At 38.9% G+C, this 15,640-nt stretch overlaps 1 protein-coding gene across 4 annotated transcripts in view; it reads right to left on the bottom strand.

Moving 5' to 3' along the window:
* Positions 1 to 15,640, bottom strand: part of COL11A1 (collagen type XI alpha 1 chain) — a 272,666-nt gene that overhangs the window by 123,068 nt on the left and 133,958 nt on the right. For all 4 annotated transcript variants that reach the window (XM_077332842.1, XM_077332844.1, XM_077332843.1 and 1 more), the window contains 7 exons: positions 14,799 to 14,852; positions 7,586 to 7,639; positions 7,445 to 7,489; positions 4,488 to 4,541; positions 4,351 to 4,395; positions 3,829 to 3,882; positions 3,310 to 3,354 (listed from right to left, as the gene is read on the bottom strand). In XM_077332842.1, coding sequence (XP_077188957.1) covers positions 3,310 to 3,354; positions 3,829 to 3,882; positions 4,351 to 4,395; positions 4,488 to 4,541; positions 7,445 to 7,489; positions 7,586 to 7,639; positions 14,799 to 14,852 — 351 coding nt within the window. The remainder of the gene's footprint in view (positions 1 to 3,309; positions 3,355 to 3,828; positions 3,883 to 4,350; positions 4,396 to 4,487; positions 4,542 to 7,444; positions 7,490 to 7,585; positions 7,640 to 14,798; positions 14,853 to 15,640) is intronic.

The following is a 15,640-nucleotide window of genomic DNA, read 5'->3' as shown; positions in this document are numbered from 1 at the left end:
AGAGCAGTGTGTGTGTACACACACATACATGCAGTTACTTTTGGAACCAAAATCAAAAGAGATTTTGAAATGATCTCCAGAATCATCCCTGCACCCTGTAGATTTTGGGAGAGCCCAGTGTGAAGCTGTGGGGTATATCTGAGAGTATAGTGCCCCTGGTTAAAGTACTTCTGGTTTGTTTTCCACATGGCAACCATGTAAACCCTTGTTGGTTCATCCACAAATGAGTGACAGGCAATTCTGTGTCAGTATAAGCAACTACATGCAAACACAGTTTGACTGTTGGAATTGTACGTATTTTAAATTACACATTATTTCCCACTTTGTCTAAGAAATCTGTCTGCCTGTATTCTAATATAGAAAAAGGAAGTTAGATGCAGCCATTCAACCTGCAGAGTAAAAATAATTTCACAGAATGAAATATGTAGCTCAAGGCTGGATGTCTAATGGCTGCCAGCTTGATTTGCCCTTCCATATACAAAAGAAATAATTCTTTGAGCCATTTGTAATTATCACAAGAAAAAAAATGTAACTTTTGGAAATCAAATATTCTGCCATGCAGAGAGCAGTGCAGTGCATACATGCTAATAAGAATCCCCTCAGGAGACTAAAGACAGTGGCCCTTGAAATTAAAATGAATGAATACATGAATGAATTAATGTATATATGTAGGAATGAATGAACTATATGCCTAGAAGAAATATATGCTTAGGAAAACCTTGTGTCTCCACATTTTTCATCTTATTATAAGCAGAAAAAAATAAAACTCAGTGTCTACTTGTAAATGTCTTAAGGAAAAAAAAATGCTTAGGCCCATTCATAAAATTTTGCTGCCAATTCCCAGTTGCCAATCCCTGTGCCTTTCCTCCCACTTTAGTGTTTAAGAAACTGGGAAAAATCTCCCGCCCAAAAAACAGGTGAGAAATCTGAAAAATACCTATGATGTTTTTACATCACGTGGAAGTGACGCCAGGATGTTGGTGATATTGGGTAGGGGGTGCTCTGGTTCTTGGGCAAAATGATGAGAGGCTTATTCTACCATGAAGTTTTGCCCAAAACCAGAATATCACCCCCAACATCACCAACGTAAACGCGTTGCTTTTTATCAGGCTTCTTCCCTCCTTGCTCCAGGTAAGTGCCATCCCCATCGCCCTCCAGCTGGTCTAATGGACCTGGCAATCCTACATCTCACTAAACGAGACACATAAGTTATAATGGAATCCAGAAGAACAAATTAAATTGAATTAATAATGGAGCAAATTATGCCTGCTGGATGACAAGAGATATATTTTCCTACCTCCATATTCTACTGCATCTCCTCACAGGAATTACCAGCTGTATTTAGTACAAAGGTCTCACTGACGCTGAGTGACTTTTTCTCTCATGCATGACATTCATTTTGAGAGTGCAGCATAGTGACTAAGGCTGGAACTTCAACTTATGGCTGTTACACAGGCACCTATGAAAACAACAGCACCTTGTATGGGGCTTCCTCTTTTCACCCTTGTAAAATTTAGTGATGAAGTGATGCCATCATGCTACAAGTACAGTAACAAGTTTCTATATGTTACTCTACTTCATTAACTGAGGGATTATGGGGAAATGACACCTTCCACAAATGGAGTGGTAGATATTGACCAGTATTTCAATGTAGAAAGTGTCCCTCATGTATGAAATTTTGAATTCAATTCAGGAAGCCCTTTCTGGATCCATGAGTTTCTGACAATTTATTATTATTTTACCCCCATGGCGGCCTAAAGCATTTTTCAACATTATTTGCTTCTCCTCCATTTTACCCTTACAAGAACAATCCAGAGTGCCTGGAACAAAATCACTCAACAAGCTTTTGTAACAGAGGTGGGATTCTGATATGTGTCTTCAACATTCTGCTGATCTAACCACTATTTGTTCCTGAGATAGCTTATGGGAAGCAATTGTTATACATTCTACGATTGTATCAAATAATTTTGGTACAAGCCAAACAAATACATCAGATATGTTTTCACATGCATTCTCAAAATGCTGCTCCTCCATCTTTGTAGCTAAAATATTGATAGTACTATCCTATGCTGAATTACTCTACCCTAAGACCACAGATTTAAATGGCTTTACATTGGAGTGACTCTCCACAGGATTTTTCCTACTAGAGCACTAGGAAGATGCAAATCAATTGCAAAGAAAAAAAGGCAAACAAAGAAGAAAGAGAAAAGCTAAAACAGTTTTAATCTGATAGTGACAGGAGCAACACTGAAGTGAAGAACAAATGGCACCATGTGGGAAAAGCACAAAAGTAAGTAAAAGTCTACATGGTAGACTTTTGATGCACGGAAAACCGAGAAGATGACAGAATGGCTATATGAACAAAATCAAGTAATTCAGGTAAACAACAAGAGAATTTAAGAAATATAATTGCATATACAATATATATAGTACATGCACATACATACACATACATACACACACACACACATACATACATACATACATACATACATACATACATACATACATACATACATACATACATACATACATACATACATACATACATGTAGTAGTAGTAGAAGAAGTAGAAGAAGAACTGGGTTTTTGTACCCTGCATCTTACTACCTGAAGGAGTCTGAAAGTGGGTTACAATTGAGATTATAATCTGGTTGAATGTAATTAGATCTTTTTAAAGTGTTGGTACTTACTGGCCAAGCTGCCAGCAGATGTTGGTAAATTCCTCTCACCCCCTCCCCATCCTCCAGCAGTGGCCTGCTCCCTACCCCTACCCAATGGTGGGGACTACAGGAGCTCGGCCAACTCCCCGACATTCAGAGGTATGCTGACTCAGAACATGCATATCCCATTTAACTTCTGTAGTTAAGAACCACCAATATGACTCATCCTCCAGGATGGTGCCCCCCCCCACCCCGTAAATGATTCAACATGACTTAATGCCATGGTACTGTGAAGCTCGGTGAGTGTGGACCTGATTAGTTCCTTGATGTGTAACCAATGCTAGTCTCATGAACTGAGGTGTCAAAAGAAAGAGCAAGCTGTACATTTGTTTAATTAGGTACTTTGGGGGGATTTTGTGGAAAACTGCAGATATCTGTATCAAGAGAATTGTTTAAGTTCCAATGCTGTCACTTTTATGTGAAAGTCAAAGTGGAAAAGCCCATCAGTATTTATAAGTGTACTATCTTAAAGATAAATAGTTACCACCGAGACAACTCATAACCACTCTCTAAAAACTATTTAGGAAAAAAAACACACACACAACTGTCAGATCTACTGGCTTTTTGGTAATGGAATACTACTTACTTTTTCACCAGGAACTCCAATTGGACCCTGTGGACCTGGAAGTCCCTGTTAAGAACAACCCAGAGCATAAGACCACAGCGACAACAATATACATACATTTTCTTTTTTAAATGTAGCACACGGTTGTTTTTAAAAGTCCCTTTAAAAACACTCCAAGAGATTAGGCGATTTATTTGAGTCTTTCTGAGGGCTACTTTGCTGCCTGTGAATATGTAATGTGATCCAACTGAGAACCCTCCTACAGGTGTGGCTGATCTCACAGGCATTCACTGAGCTCTGAATGAATCATTTTTCTCTCTGAAGGAAGAGACAGGGAAGGAGGCCTGGCAAACTTGATTATAAAAATTCTCTCCCACTTGTACTGGGAATATTTTTGGGATAATTTGTAAAAGCCTACTAGCAAAAATAAACTTGGTGGGAGGGGGGAAAGAAGTTTACACTAACACATTTTTTGCTCAACATGACTAGGACATCTTAAATGGGAAAAAACCCACAATTTATAGATTGTTAAACACATACTTGTGGACCTGGAATCCCTTGTTGGCCAGGAGGTCCTGGTTCCCCCTGAGGGCCCTGTTGTGCAAAAAAATATACAGAGACAATATTAGTTTTGGAAAAACACATATATGTTTACCATCAATAAAATACATATATATATACACAAACACATAAAGACTTTTTCAAGTTCAGCATGTATCCTGATCTGCAGTTTGGTGTGATTCTCCCCCTCCCCCCACCTACCCCTGGTTACTGACAAATGACAATCACATCCTTGGGAGGCCAATAATTCTCAGCCCTCACCAATGTGTCATGTAAGCCACAGATGCCCCACATACAGGATAACATGCAGGTCATTTTTTATATTACTGGAAGTCAGCATTGTGTACCATATAAACATTTTATTTCAGAAACATGCCATAATTGGATTTGAGATGTTAGAGATGCTAGTGTGAGAAGAAAGATTAATTTCATAATTTATTTTCAAAGAACTTTGAAATATCCATTACTTTCCATAATGATCCTACTGAAGTTCCAACCTACCAAGTTTCCTTTGGGACCCTGTGGGCCATCAACACCTGCAATTCCCTATGCAGAAGAACAGAACAAAAACACTAGTTATGGTCACATCTGTGGGAAAAAATCAAAATATATAAGGCATTATTTTATGAAATACATACAGGTTGTCCTGGGGGGCCAGGTGACCCTCTTGGGCCCAATAATCCTCGCTGGCCCTAATTGAATGAATAAAAAAAGATTAAGTAGGTCTTTAGTTTACAAAGCATGTGAAGAAAAGAGATGGTAGGCAGAATAATGCAGGAAGTATAAGCAAAAATGAGCCACATGCAGTAGCATATGAGGTCTGGCAGAACTGGAAATATATTTTTCCCCCTTCAGAAAAATGTTGTAAAAAGAAAGCTTTATCATATCATATACATAAGACTAAAGCCCTCTTTTTTTGATTTTTTAAAGATATAAATATAAAAGACATTCAAAAGAGAAAGGGGCTTTTAAATATGGCAAATCATATAATTTAAAAAAATCACTATATATTTCAGGTTATATAAAATACGCAAGGTTTTTCTCCGAATTCCTCCTCCTCACTTCAGATAGTCCAGTTTACAAACATTATAATTAGTCTCTTTTCCCATTATATTATTAACTTTCATCACTACTACATATTCCATATTACACACCTTGTCACCACTACGTATCAACTATCACATATGAACTTTAATCATTAATGCATTAAATAAAAAATAAAATACAAAAAGGGAAATCATTATATATCTCACAATAAAAAGATAATCAGAAATAAATAATATTTTCATTCCAATTCAAATTCTGTATACATCATATTCAAATATTGTTTTCATTCTGCTTTAACATTGCTATATATTTATATACCATTTTAGATTTTTCTCATAAATCTCTTACTTTCATAATAAACTCTCCATTTCAAAATTGATCTATTTTTCAGTTATGATGTTAATTTCTCCATTAGTGCATAGTTTGTTATTATATTCTTCTACACTTGGTCAGACATCAAATTTCCATTTTACTGCATAAATAACTCTAGTCACAATCACCATATATTCAAATATTTCTTCCAAAAAATCGGTAATTTGTCAAGCAATATTCCTATTAAGATTCTTGGCTTCCATAGGAAATATAAATTTTAATATTTTTTGCATTTATCTTTCCTTCCAATATCTTTTTTCTTTTTTGCAGGTTCACCACATATGATAAAAGGTTCTATCTATTTCTTGATATTTCCAACATTTTCCTTTATAGTTTTTATCTATTTTCTCAATGTCCATTGGAGTCATATACCATATGAAGAACTTTCTATACCATTTTCTCTTAACAATGGGTTAGCTATGACCTAATATCTTTTCCCCATAACAGTTCCCATTGATACACAAGTATTTGCTCTCTAAAATTCCCCAACTATTTAATCATACATTTTATCACTTCTTCTTCTATTTCAAATTGAAGTAATGATTTATATTTCCATCATCATAAATTATTTAGTTTTATAATCAACTGTTCAAATTCAGTCTTTTCTCTTTTCCATATTATTTTCTTTAAGATTAAAACTGATTAATAATATAATAACCATTCATTCTTTTATCTCACATATCTTGCCAAGAACTGGATTTCCTTTGAACATTTGGCATATTACCAAAGGTTACAAAAAACACTTTTATTTCTTGTATTCTTATCATGATAAGCTTCTATTGGGGAAATAAATAGAAAGTTTGGAGGACTTACTCTCAATAATCGGTCTCTAATTTTGTGACTTTTTTCTTATGTTGTAATAATTTGATTAATTTCTTTATCCATAAATAATTATGCAGTCCTTCATCTAGGTCTGCTGATCCAAGTTTTACAATTCTTTGTTTTGGATTTTTAATGTAATCTGAAATCCTGACCAGACCTGCTTTTTGGTACTATAATTTTATATTTGGAACTATTATTCCTCCTCTCTTTTTCTCTTTTTGGAGTACTTTAAAACTTATTCTTGATTTCTTGTCTTTCTAAATAAATTTGTTTATCTGTCTTTGTCACTATGTCATTTTTCTCATATAAATAGCCAGGTGATTAACAAAATTCTATAGCAATAAGTCTGCTTGGACCACTTTCTAAGACTTCTCATAATTGTTTTTTAAAAGATTATAATTATGTCCTGTCCCATTTATCTCCAGATATTTAATAGATTTGGTAGTTAATGTGCAGTGTGTATATCTTCTTGTCATTAAGGGTAGACTAAAGCCCTCTTGTGGTCATTCCATGGAAGAGTTAACACAACTTCAGTACTCTGCTAGGAGAGTCCAATGAACAACAGTTCTTATATACCCTTGAAACAATGCAAATGACTTCATAAAAGTGGAATTATGCTTCCACTTGTGCAATTTCATTTCTTTCATTCCATCCTAGAAAGGAAAGTCATGGTGTGGAAAAAGAACCACCATATTTCAGATAGGATAAGATCTCTAGTTCTCATTTATATGGGAAACAGCATAACTAGCGCATTCAACTTACTGAACTTTGTTGGTGGTTGCCTTTATACACCCCCATAATCCTTCTCTTTGTAACTTGTATATATAATATCTTAACTTGAATATATAATACTTCTATGATCTCTAGATTTTCAAAAACAAAAAGGAACATGCATCTGCATGCAACATCATATGTGCCACAGGACACACACAAACATAAGACTCTGCCCTGTAACATGTTTGAATACAGAATGGAATAGAATGAACTCAATGAACCAATTCAAAGAATAGAGAAATTAGGAATACTAGGATTACTGGGTCATACATTATTTTGAAAAAAATGCATATGTATGTTGTTCCCAGATTAAATGCTTAAAGTTGAAAAAGAAGTGCTCTGTTGATGCACTTCAGTGATCAACAATACTGACTAGTACTACTCATACAGAGAAAAGCATCACAAGTCAGATATGTGGAATGAATTTGTCCCTGGCATCATCTGATTCAGAAATCATCTCCAAGACCAAGAATAACTTTGCAGGGAAAATGAATTTATAATAAAGACTTCTGCATAAGTGTACAGCATGAAAAAAAAATCAAGACACACTGTGAATAATGAATAAGGGAGCTTTGCTTACAGCTTCACCTGGGAGGCCTCTTGGTCCAACCTCTCCATCTTCTCCCTGTTGATATGAAATTGAATCAAAGGGTTAATATGTGCATAAGCACCTCCTTTAGAGTATACTGAATGTGAAAAGGCAAACATATTAACAACATACTCTCATTCCATCTTCACCAGGAGCACCAGGAGGTCCTTGTGGTCCACGATCTCCCTAGAGATAAGATAAACCATGTCACATCCACAAACAGCAAAGACTGTGATGATGTGTCAGCATATATAAAATGGGGAAGTAAGATCTAGGCAAGGTCTTGAATTTCCTGCAGACATGTCATAACGTATCTGGAGTCAAACAAATGCAAATGTCAGAGTCCTCTATCATTCTATAGAAAACTAGATTTAAAGGCTTTGGCCACAATTCAAAACAAGAGTAAGTCATACTCAAACCCTTTGAGATCAGCAGATTTAGGTATACTAAACTCTGTTAGATTGTGGGTCATGTTTAAAATATTGCATAATTATGCCTGCATATTCGTCCTGGCACTGTTCATGGGCTGCCAGGAGCATGGGTGGCCTGAGGGTAGGTCAGCATAGGTGCCAACCAGTCAGTCCGGCAACATTCCTGGCATATTAAAACCACTTTTCTCTCACACTTACATATGCTCATCATTTGGAAACTGGAACAAAAAGAGCTAGCTTGCATATCCCAATCACAGATATAAGTACAAAGTGTATAAGGTTTTTATTCAACATAATCAAGCGCAGTACTTTTAACAGAATTGGTTTGTGTATCCATCTGTCAGTCATCAGAACAAAATTGAGGAGAAGTTGTGGTACGTATGTTTGTGTGAATGGGTGTCTTAAGGAAGCTATGTCAGACATGTTTTCTAGGTTGTACAAGGCTCTAGCCAAGAGAACTTTGTTTCTCAATGATTTGGGGGAAGAGGGGTTCTTTTTACTTTAATTAAATAAATGTTCAGATTTTTTTCACTCCAATACATTTCAAATTTGAATGTGGAACTCTGCTTCTCGAAAAAAAAACATCAAATTATTCAAAACTTAAAATTAAAAATGTGAGTTAAATATCACATTCTACATTAATGATTAGTTTTCAGTGTTTATTTATCTCAGTGTTTATTATACATACATACATATATACATACATACATACATACACACGTATGTATGTATGTATGTATGTATGTATGTATGTATGTATGTATGTGTATAACAAAAGTTTTGGTCTCAGAGAAGAAAGTTTTGAAAATTAGCAAAAGAATCTGAACTTAAATATACAAGAAATGTGCCTCTATAAATGTGCTGAGCCAGCCATTCACCTAGGATGGTTGAATGGTTCCAAGAGGATCACAGAGAAAAGGGAGGAAGGCAATGACTCATGAGTGATAACAGCTACAGTCCTGGTCCTTCTCATTTGTGTTAGGATTGGCTAAGCAACTTCTATAAGAAACCCCATCCCATTTGATAAGATAAAAACGGGAATTACATAGAACTTAAGAAACACCATAGCCTCTTTAATTAGTTGCTTTGTTTTCCTATGGTAAGGCACAGCAAAAACCATGCTATGATATAGCAGAATTCATTCGTTCAGTTAAAATGACCAAGAAATCAGAAGACCATGAAATCCTGCAAATGCAAACAGACCAACATTTGTCACCCATGAAACAGCCAGAGATTCCCTAAATGATGTAGAATGAAGAATCATTTGCTTGGTGATAAGTTCGGCATGGGTGACTTTCTCTCACTGTGGGATTCAGGTTGGGAATTCCAAAAAAGAAACTACTGGACAGAACTGGTCTGAGGAGGCAGTTGCAAATTGTTAAACTACCATCACTTCATCTAACAGCAAACACGAGAGTTCCTGGGCATATGACAAAAGTGGCCACTTACAGACCAGTTAGGGCCCCTAGTTACTTCAAGGTATGTTCCCAAAAAGTACTTGTACCTGTAAATTAATCCATCCACTGCCTAATAAGTAAATGCTGATTGCAAATATGGCATGCTGAGAACAACTAAGCACAAATAGGGTTGCCAGGTCCCCCATGGCCACTGGGGTTAGGGTTGGCAGATCATAGAATCATAGAATCATAGAGTTGGAAGGGGCCATACAGGCCATCTAGTCCAACCCCCTGCTCAATGCAGGATTAGCCCTAAGCATCCTAAAGCATCCAGTTTGGGAAATTCCTGGAGATTCAGGGATGGAGACTGGGTGGACAGGGACCTCAGTGGAGTAAAATGCCATAGAGCCCAACCTCCAAGGCATTCATTTTCTCCAGAGAAACTGATCTCTGTAGTCTGGAGATGAAAAGTAATTCTTGGGGGAACCCCAGGTCCCAATAGAAAACTTGCATTCCTAAGCTTGTCAAAGGAGGAAGGCAAGGGAGAGAGCCCCCAAGAGCTCATGAATGCTTGAAGAGGGAAAAGTAAAAAACTGATAAAGGGGAGGGGAGGGACAAACTGTCTCCCCTTCCTATGATTCTTTGTAGGCTGCCACTATATCTAATGTCTGTCTCATATTATGATAATAAAAGTAGTAAATATGGGCCTTCCACAGAAATGTCAAGGGTTTCAACCTACTTGGGACTTTGCAAATTAACCAAAAGGGGGGAGGGGAAGGTGAGAAATGGTATAATAAGTAAATAAGCTCTGGAAGGGATGGAATGTTGAGAGCAGCCTATTGGTATCTTGACTTCTACTCATTCAATAGGGGGCTATTTCTACTTATCCCCTTCACTCAGTCCTCCCTCAGAGTTTACCACACTGTTCTTGAAAATCCGTGGATGGTAAGAGCTGCTTCCCTGTGAGGTTCGCCTGATACCTACATTGCTGTCTTTTAGAAGAAGAAGAAGAAGAAGAAGAAGAAGAAGAAGAAGAAGAAGAAGAAGAAGAAGAAGAAGAAGACGCTTTTCTCAACCCAAAGGAGTCTCAGTGGCTTACAGCTGCCTTCCCTTTCCTCTCCTCTCCCCACAACAGACACCCTGTGAGGTGGGTGAGGCTGAGAGAGCCCTGATATCACTGCTCAGTCAGAATAGTTTTATCAGTGCCGTGGTGAGCCCAAGGTAACCCAGCAGGCTGCATGTGGGGGAGTGCAGAATTGAACTTGGCTCGCCAGATTAGAAGTCCAGGCTTCTAACCAGTACACCAAAGTCTAGGCTAAAATTTCTAGGCTAAAAACTTTCCACTCAATGAAGCTTTTAATTAAGGGGTTGATTTAAAAAAAATAGCTTTGGCCCTTACCTGGATAGCCCAGGCTAATCAAATCTTGTTAGATTGTAGATGCTAAACAGGGTCAAGGCTTAATTAATAATTGTAACATGATGGCCAAAAAAGGCCTGGAGAGTGTTGTTTTAAATGGTCTGTGGTGTGTACTTTTTATTCTGGGCTAGGGCTTTTTGGAGCCTAGTTTTTAATTATTGTTCCTGATTTTTGGTTGCATTTATTTTATTTTGTAAGTCCCTCAGTCAGGTTTCCTGGAGAGATTGCAAACTTTCACCCAACATTAATAAATAAAGAGAGGAGAAAGTATAGGAAAGCTACAAAGTTCCCTTCCATGAGGGAACATCTGCTCAGTTATCTGGCTCAATTGGCATGAATTGATAGTAATTAATAAATATGAATTCCCTTACTGAGAAGATATCACTCTTTAAAAGCCTTTACATCCTACTCCCCACACGTATAAGATTTAATTACAGAAGTTCAAACATAAATCCACTGTGTGTGGGTTTTGGATGCACAGGGTAGTTCATTTGATTTTAACTTAAATAGAATGTTTTTGTTCTCCGAAAATCAGGCCTGTCATGCTTTTTTGCTTTTGGCAGCCTTTGGAAAGCTCTAGAATTTTTATTTAAAAGAAAAACACCCCCAACTATATCCCTAGTATATAGAAGCCCTTAGTGCAAAGTGTTAAAATTAAAGACTGTTTATTTGCAAAAGAAAAATGCCAGCAGAATTTACTGCCTCAGGAAACAGGAAAAAAGGAAAGTTGCTTTCTTTGCACACCTACAGGTCGCACAAAACCACTAACTTTGTCAAACTGCATTAGATGACTGACAGATTTTTTTGGCTGCCAGACAATTTGGAAACGTTTATTCAGCCATAGAGAAGCATGCAAAGTATGTGTGAGCTGTACTTAATTGTAGATTGCCCTCTGCTGGCCACTCAAGCTTCTTGATTCCATTAGCAAAAAATTGCATGGTTTTGTCCTTGAAAGTATAACGATATAAACATTGTGGCTCAGAGCATGTTAAAACACTTATCTCACAATGACAGTGAGTGTCCACAAATCACAGGAGTCACAGGCAGCAAGTGTCCTGTGGTAAATTCACAAATAAGTCACAGAGGCATACTACAATTGCATCGTGACGTCATGGGGGGACTATATTATGAATGCTAAATCTCAGAACCAGAAAACCTTCAGTGAAAACAAATCTGAAAGTACTTGTGTACTTCTAGCTCAGTGGTTCTCAAGCTGGAGGTCGAGACCCCTTTGGGGGTCGAACGACACTTTCACAGGGGTCGCGGCAGGGCAAACAGCATGACCAGGGAGGGGGCAACATCCACACAATAGCCTTGCAGGGTAGATCGAGATAGAGTGTTCTTCTGTCTGGAGCAGCAGAAAAGAGTGAGATCATGAGGAACTGTATTAAAGGGTTGTGTCATTAGGAAGGTTGAGAACCACTGTTCTAGCTCATTTGTAATTTAACTAACATCTCTTCTGTCATACATTTTCTACCATTTCATGTGACCCGTTGTATTTTGAGGCAGATGAGCAGATTCTGCAGCTTGAGCAGGAAAACTAGTGTAAAGGTTTAGGCACTGCAACACGATGGTATATGGAACCTCTTGATTGGTTGGGCCTGATAAACAGTAGAAGCCCAGCTTTCTGTTTCTATCAAGGCCTTTTTTCTGGTTCCAGCTGAAGCCATGGACATGAAGGCCATTATGAATTAATGTGTGGGCCCCTATGGTCTTGGTGTAACATCAAAACAAATATGCTAACATTTGTCAGGAATGCAGGGTGCTGCTGTAAAGATTCTTCACCCAATCCATGTGGCAAGCGGCTTGCAAACACTATGGCTCCATGGAGGAGGAAGGTTTGGTTTTTTTTTTTTGCTAGTCTTCCCATGCTCCTATTTATCTTTTGATGGATCTGAACTGCTTTTGGGCAGTTGTACAAGAATAGTTTCCTTCTATTGCAAAAGCAAAACTGAAGTGACAAATGGAAAGGAGATATTGTATGCCCTCCGGAACATCATGATCTTGAGCCTGAGAGATATTTACTCAGGGACTAATAGCAGGAAACCACTTGAGGCTTCTGTCTCTGACCAAGACATTTAGAAGGGAAGTGGCTATCAGAAGCCATTTCACGCTTTACTCAGCACTTGTGTTTACTGGAGTTACAACAGTTTTTCCTAAATTAATCATGTGAATTGCACACACAAAAAAGCTTCGACGGGCAGAGGAGCAGGAGCCAAAGAAAAGGCGTGAAGATATGTCATGCTGGCTGGCACATCAGGGATGGCCTGACACTCATGCGTTAGCTGCACGGGCAATGAGGTGGGCTATAAATAGCACCATGTGCGCTAGTCCTGCCTCATTTATACCTGGGAGCTGCCGGCCATGGAAGGTTTCCCTCTCACTCTCCCTATGCTTATGGTTCTAAAAGTCGTGCATTTACTGTAATGTTGTTGATATTTGATCACCTGGTGTTATGTAATATGTTAATCCTTTGTCACAGCTTGCAGGATAGCATAGGGGAGCCTGAGTTTTGGGGGAGTACAGCCTGTGTCCCATCTCCCAGGTTTTGACCTCCTAAGACAGGGATAGTCAAACTGCGGCCCTCCAGATGTCCATGGACTACAATTCCCATGAGCCCCTGCCAGCAAATGCTGACAGGGGCTCATGGGAATTGTAGTCCATGGACATCTGGAGGGCTGCAGTTTGACTACCCCTGTCCTAAGAGGTAGATGGGTGTGAATGACCTGACCCTTGGGGAAAGGCTTGAGGTCCACTTGTTGCTCTGACACCACAGCTGTTGCTGAGTGTCTTCTGAAGCCATTCCTGCTCTCCCGAGGGCAGGAGCACTCTCAGAAGTCTGGCTGCCATGGCACCACAGCAGTAAGGACCAACACTGAGGCCCACTTGTTGCTCCACCACCGTGGCCATTGCCGAGTGTCTTCTAAGTTGCCTCCTGCTCTCGACGGTGGGAGCAGCCTCAGAAGACTGACAGCTGCTCGTTGCTCTGGCACAAATGCCATTGCCGAGTGTCTTCCAAGGCCACTCCTACTCTCTGGAGGGTGGAGCAGCCTGAGAAAATGGTGGCTGCAGCACCAGAGCAGCGAGGCCCAGGACTGAGGCCTGCTTTTTTTTCTGATGCCACGGCTGTTGCCAAGTGTCTTCTGAAGCTGCTCCTGCTCTCCAGAGAGCGGGGTGGCTTTGGAAGACTGGCAACCATGGCACCAGAGCAGCGTGACCTGCTCATTGCCCTGGCACCAATGCCAAGTATCTTCTGAGGCTACTTCTGCTCTCTGGAGGGTGGAAGCAGCCTTAGAAGACTGGTGCTGGTGCCAGAGCAATGAGCGGGCCTCAGTGCTGGCCCTCATTGCTCTGGCACTGCTGCTGTGACCATCTCCCGGTGTGCATTCTAAGGCGGGACAACAGATGCCATGTCTATTATCATTTCCGTTACAGGAACCGCGCTAGTAGATGTTCCTCATCAATAAACAGCAGTGAGTACAAACTTGTAGCAAGAAAGCAAATGGATAAAAGTACAACCAGGCTATATTCAGAGCAGAATATTTATTTTAATACATCCTCCTCAAAGTTCCTCTTGAGAACTTAACACTAAAATCACCACAATATTAAAAACAAGCCATGAACAAAAGACATAAACAATATAAAAACTAGCTATCAAATAAAAGCAGACTATTAAAAATCTGGCAAGATAAAAAGATGTGTTTTGGATTGGTGCCTAAAAGAAAGTAAAGTAGGTGCCAGGCGAGCCTCAAGGGGGTGGGTATTCTAAAGATGTACTGAAAGCAAGAGCCAATGAGAGGAGCCCTCAGGATGTTTTCCTCAGATGGTCTTTAAAGGAAAGGTGAATTATACTCCTGTTTATTCCCCATACTGAAAATGTATAGGAGCTGAAATCTATGAGTCAAAGCTGCTACTTTTTCAGTTACCTACTCCAGAGAAGTTCTATTGACTTTCATAAAGATATTCTAGTCTGACGAGCAGGAAGAATAACACTATCATGACAAAAATATAAAATACTCCAATTGCTTTGGCCTGCAGGTACAACTTTACTGCAGCCATATTTTGAAACGTTTACAGATAAATATGAATCTTTTTCTTACCCTGTTACCTTTATCACCAGGTAAACCAGGAAGGCCATCAAAACCTCTGTCACCCTAGTGGAGGGGAAAGAGTGTTAGTATTTCACTGCTGCAGTTTGTAAAAGTTTAATAAACTGCACATGCCTGCTGTAAATCTGTTCTGTTGGCATATTCATTTGCCCAGCTTCTACTGAAGTTGCAGGTTGCTTGGTATATGCCAGAAAACAAAATTTGCTACACAGCCGAAGATCTATATCATGCTACAGACCTTGATATTAACACAGAGACAGCTTTGTTTTGTTTTGTTTAAAAGGCTGTGTATTCTTTACACCTCTGAATGTTCAGCCTGTTGCAGGCTGAGTGTGGGTATCAGCAGACTGAAAGAACCACAAATTATTCCTTTTAAATTAGCTAACACAAGTACAATCCTTGAGAACAATCCATCCCACCTGGTCTGAACACAAAGGCAATAACTGGAATACAGGTTGATGAGTCTTTGTTGGTGGTTGGGTCATAATACAATTTGACAAATTCATCCAGCTATCCGTTTACTTCACATAGTCCTAGCCTGAAACTTATTCTTTCTGAGAACGCATGAGAGCATGGATGAAATTCCTGTTAGGAAAATGGCTGATAAGATACAATAAATACATGCTGAATGGCCACGTGGGAAGAAAATGGAAAATGTATCACTAAATGGTCCTTTCCCAGCACCAATTGTGTGGATGGATCATGCCCATACCAATGAAAGCATCTGAAATTTGATTCATACATTCCAATGGACCTACTAGCTTTCCATGGTTGTAACCAAGATGAGGGTACTTTTTTGAACCCAGATTGGCTATATCAAAAAATGTGGGGCC

The sequence above is a fragment of the Paroedura picta genome, chromosome 4 (assembly GCF_049243985.1).
Source record: "Paroedura picta isolate Pp20150507F chromosome 4, Ppicta_v3.0, whole genome shotgun sequence".
Lineage (NCBI taxonomy): Eukaryota > Metazoa > Chordata > Lepidosauria > Squamata > Gekkonidae > Paroedura > Paroedura picta.
The sequence above is the reverse complement of the archived record's forward strand: the minus strand, read 5'-3'. Positions and strand labels throughout refer to the sequence as shown.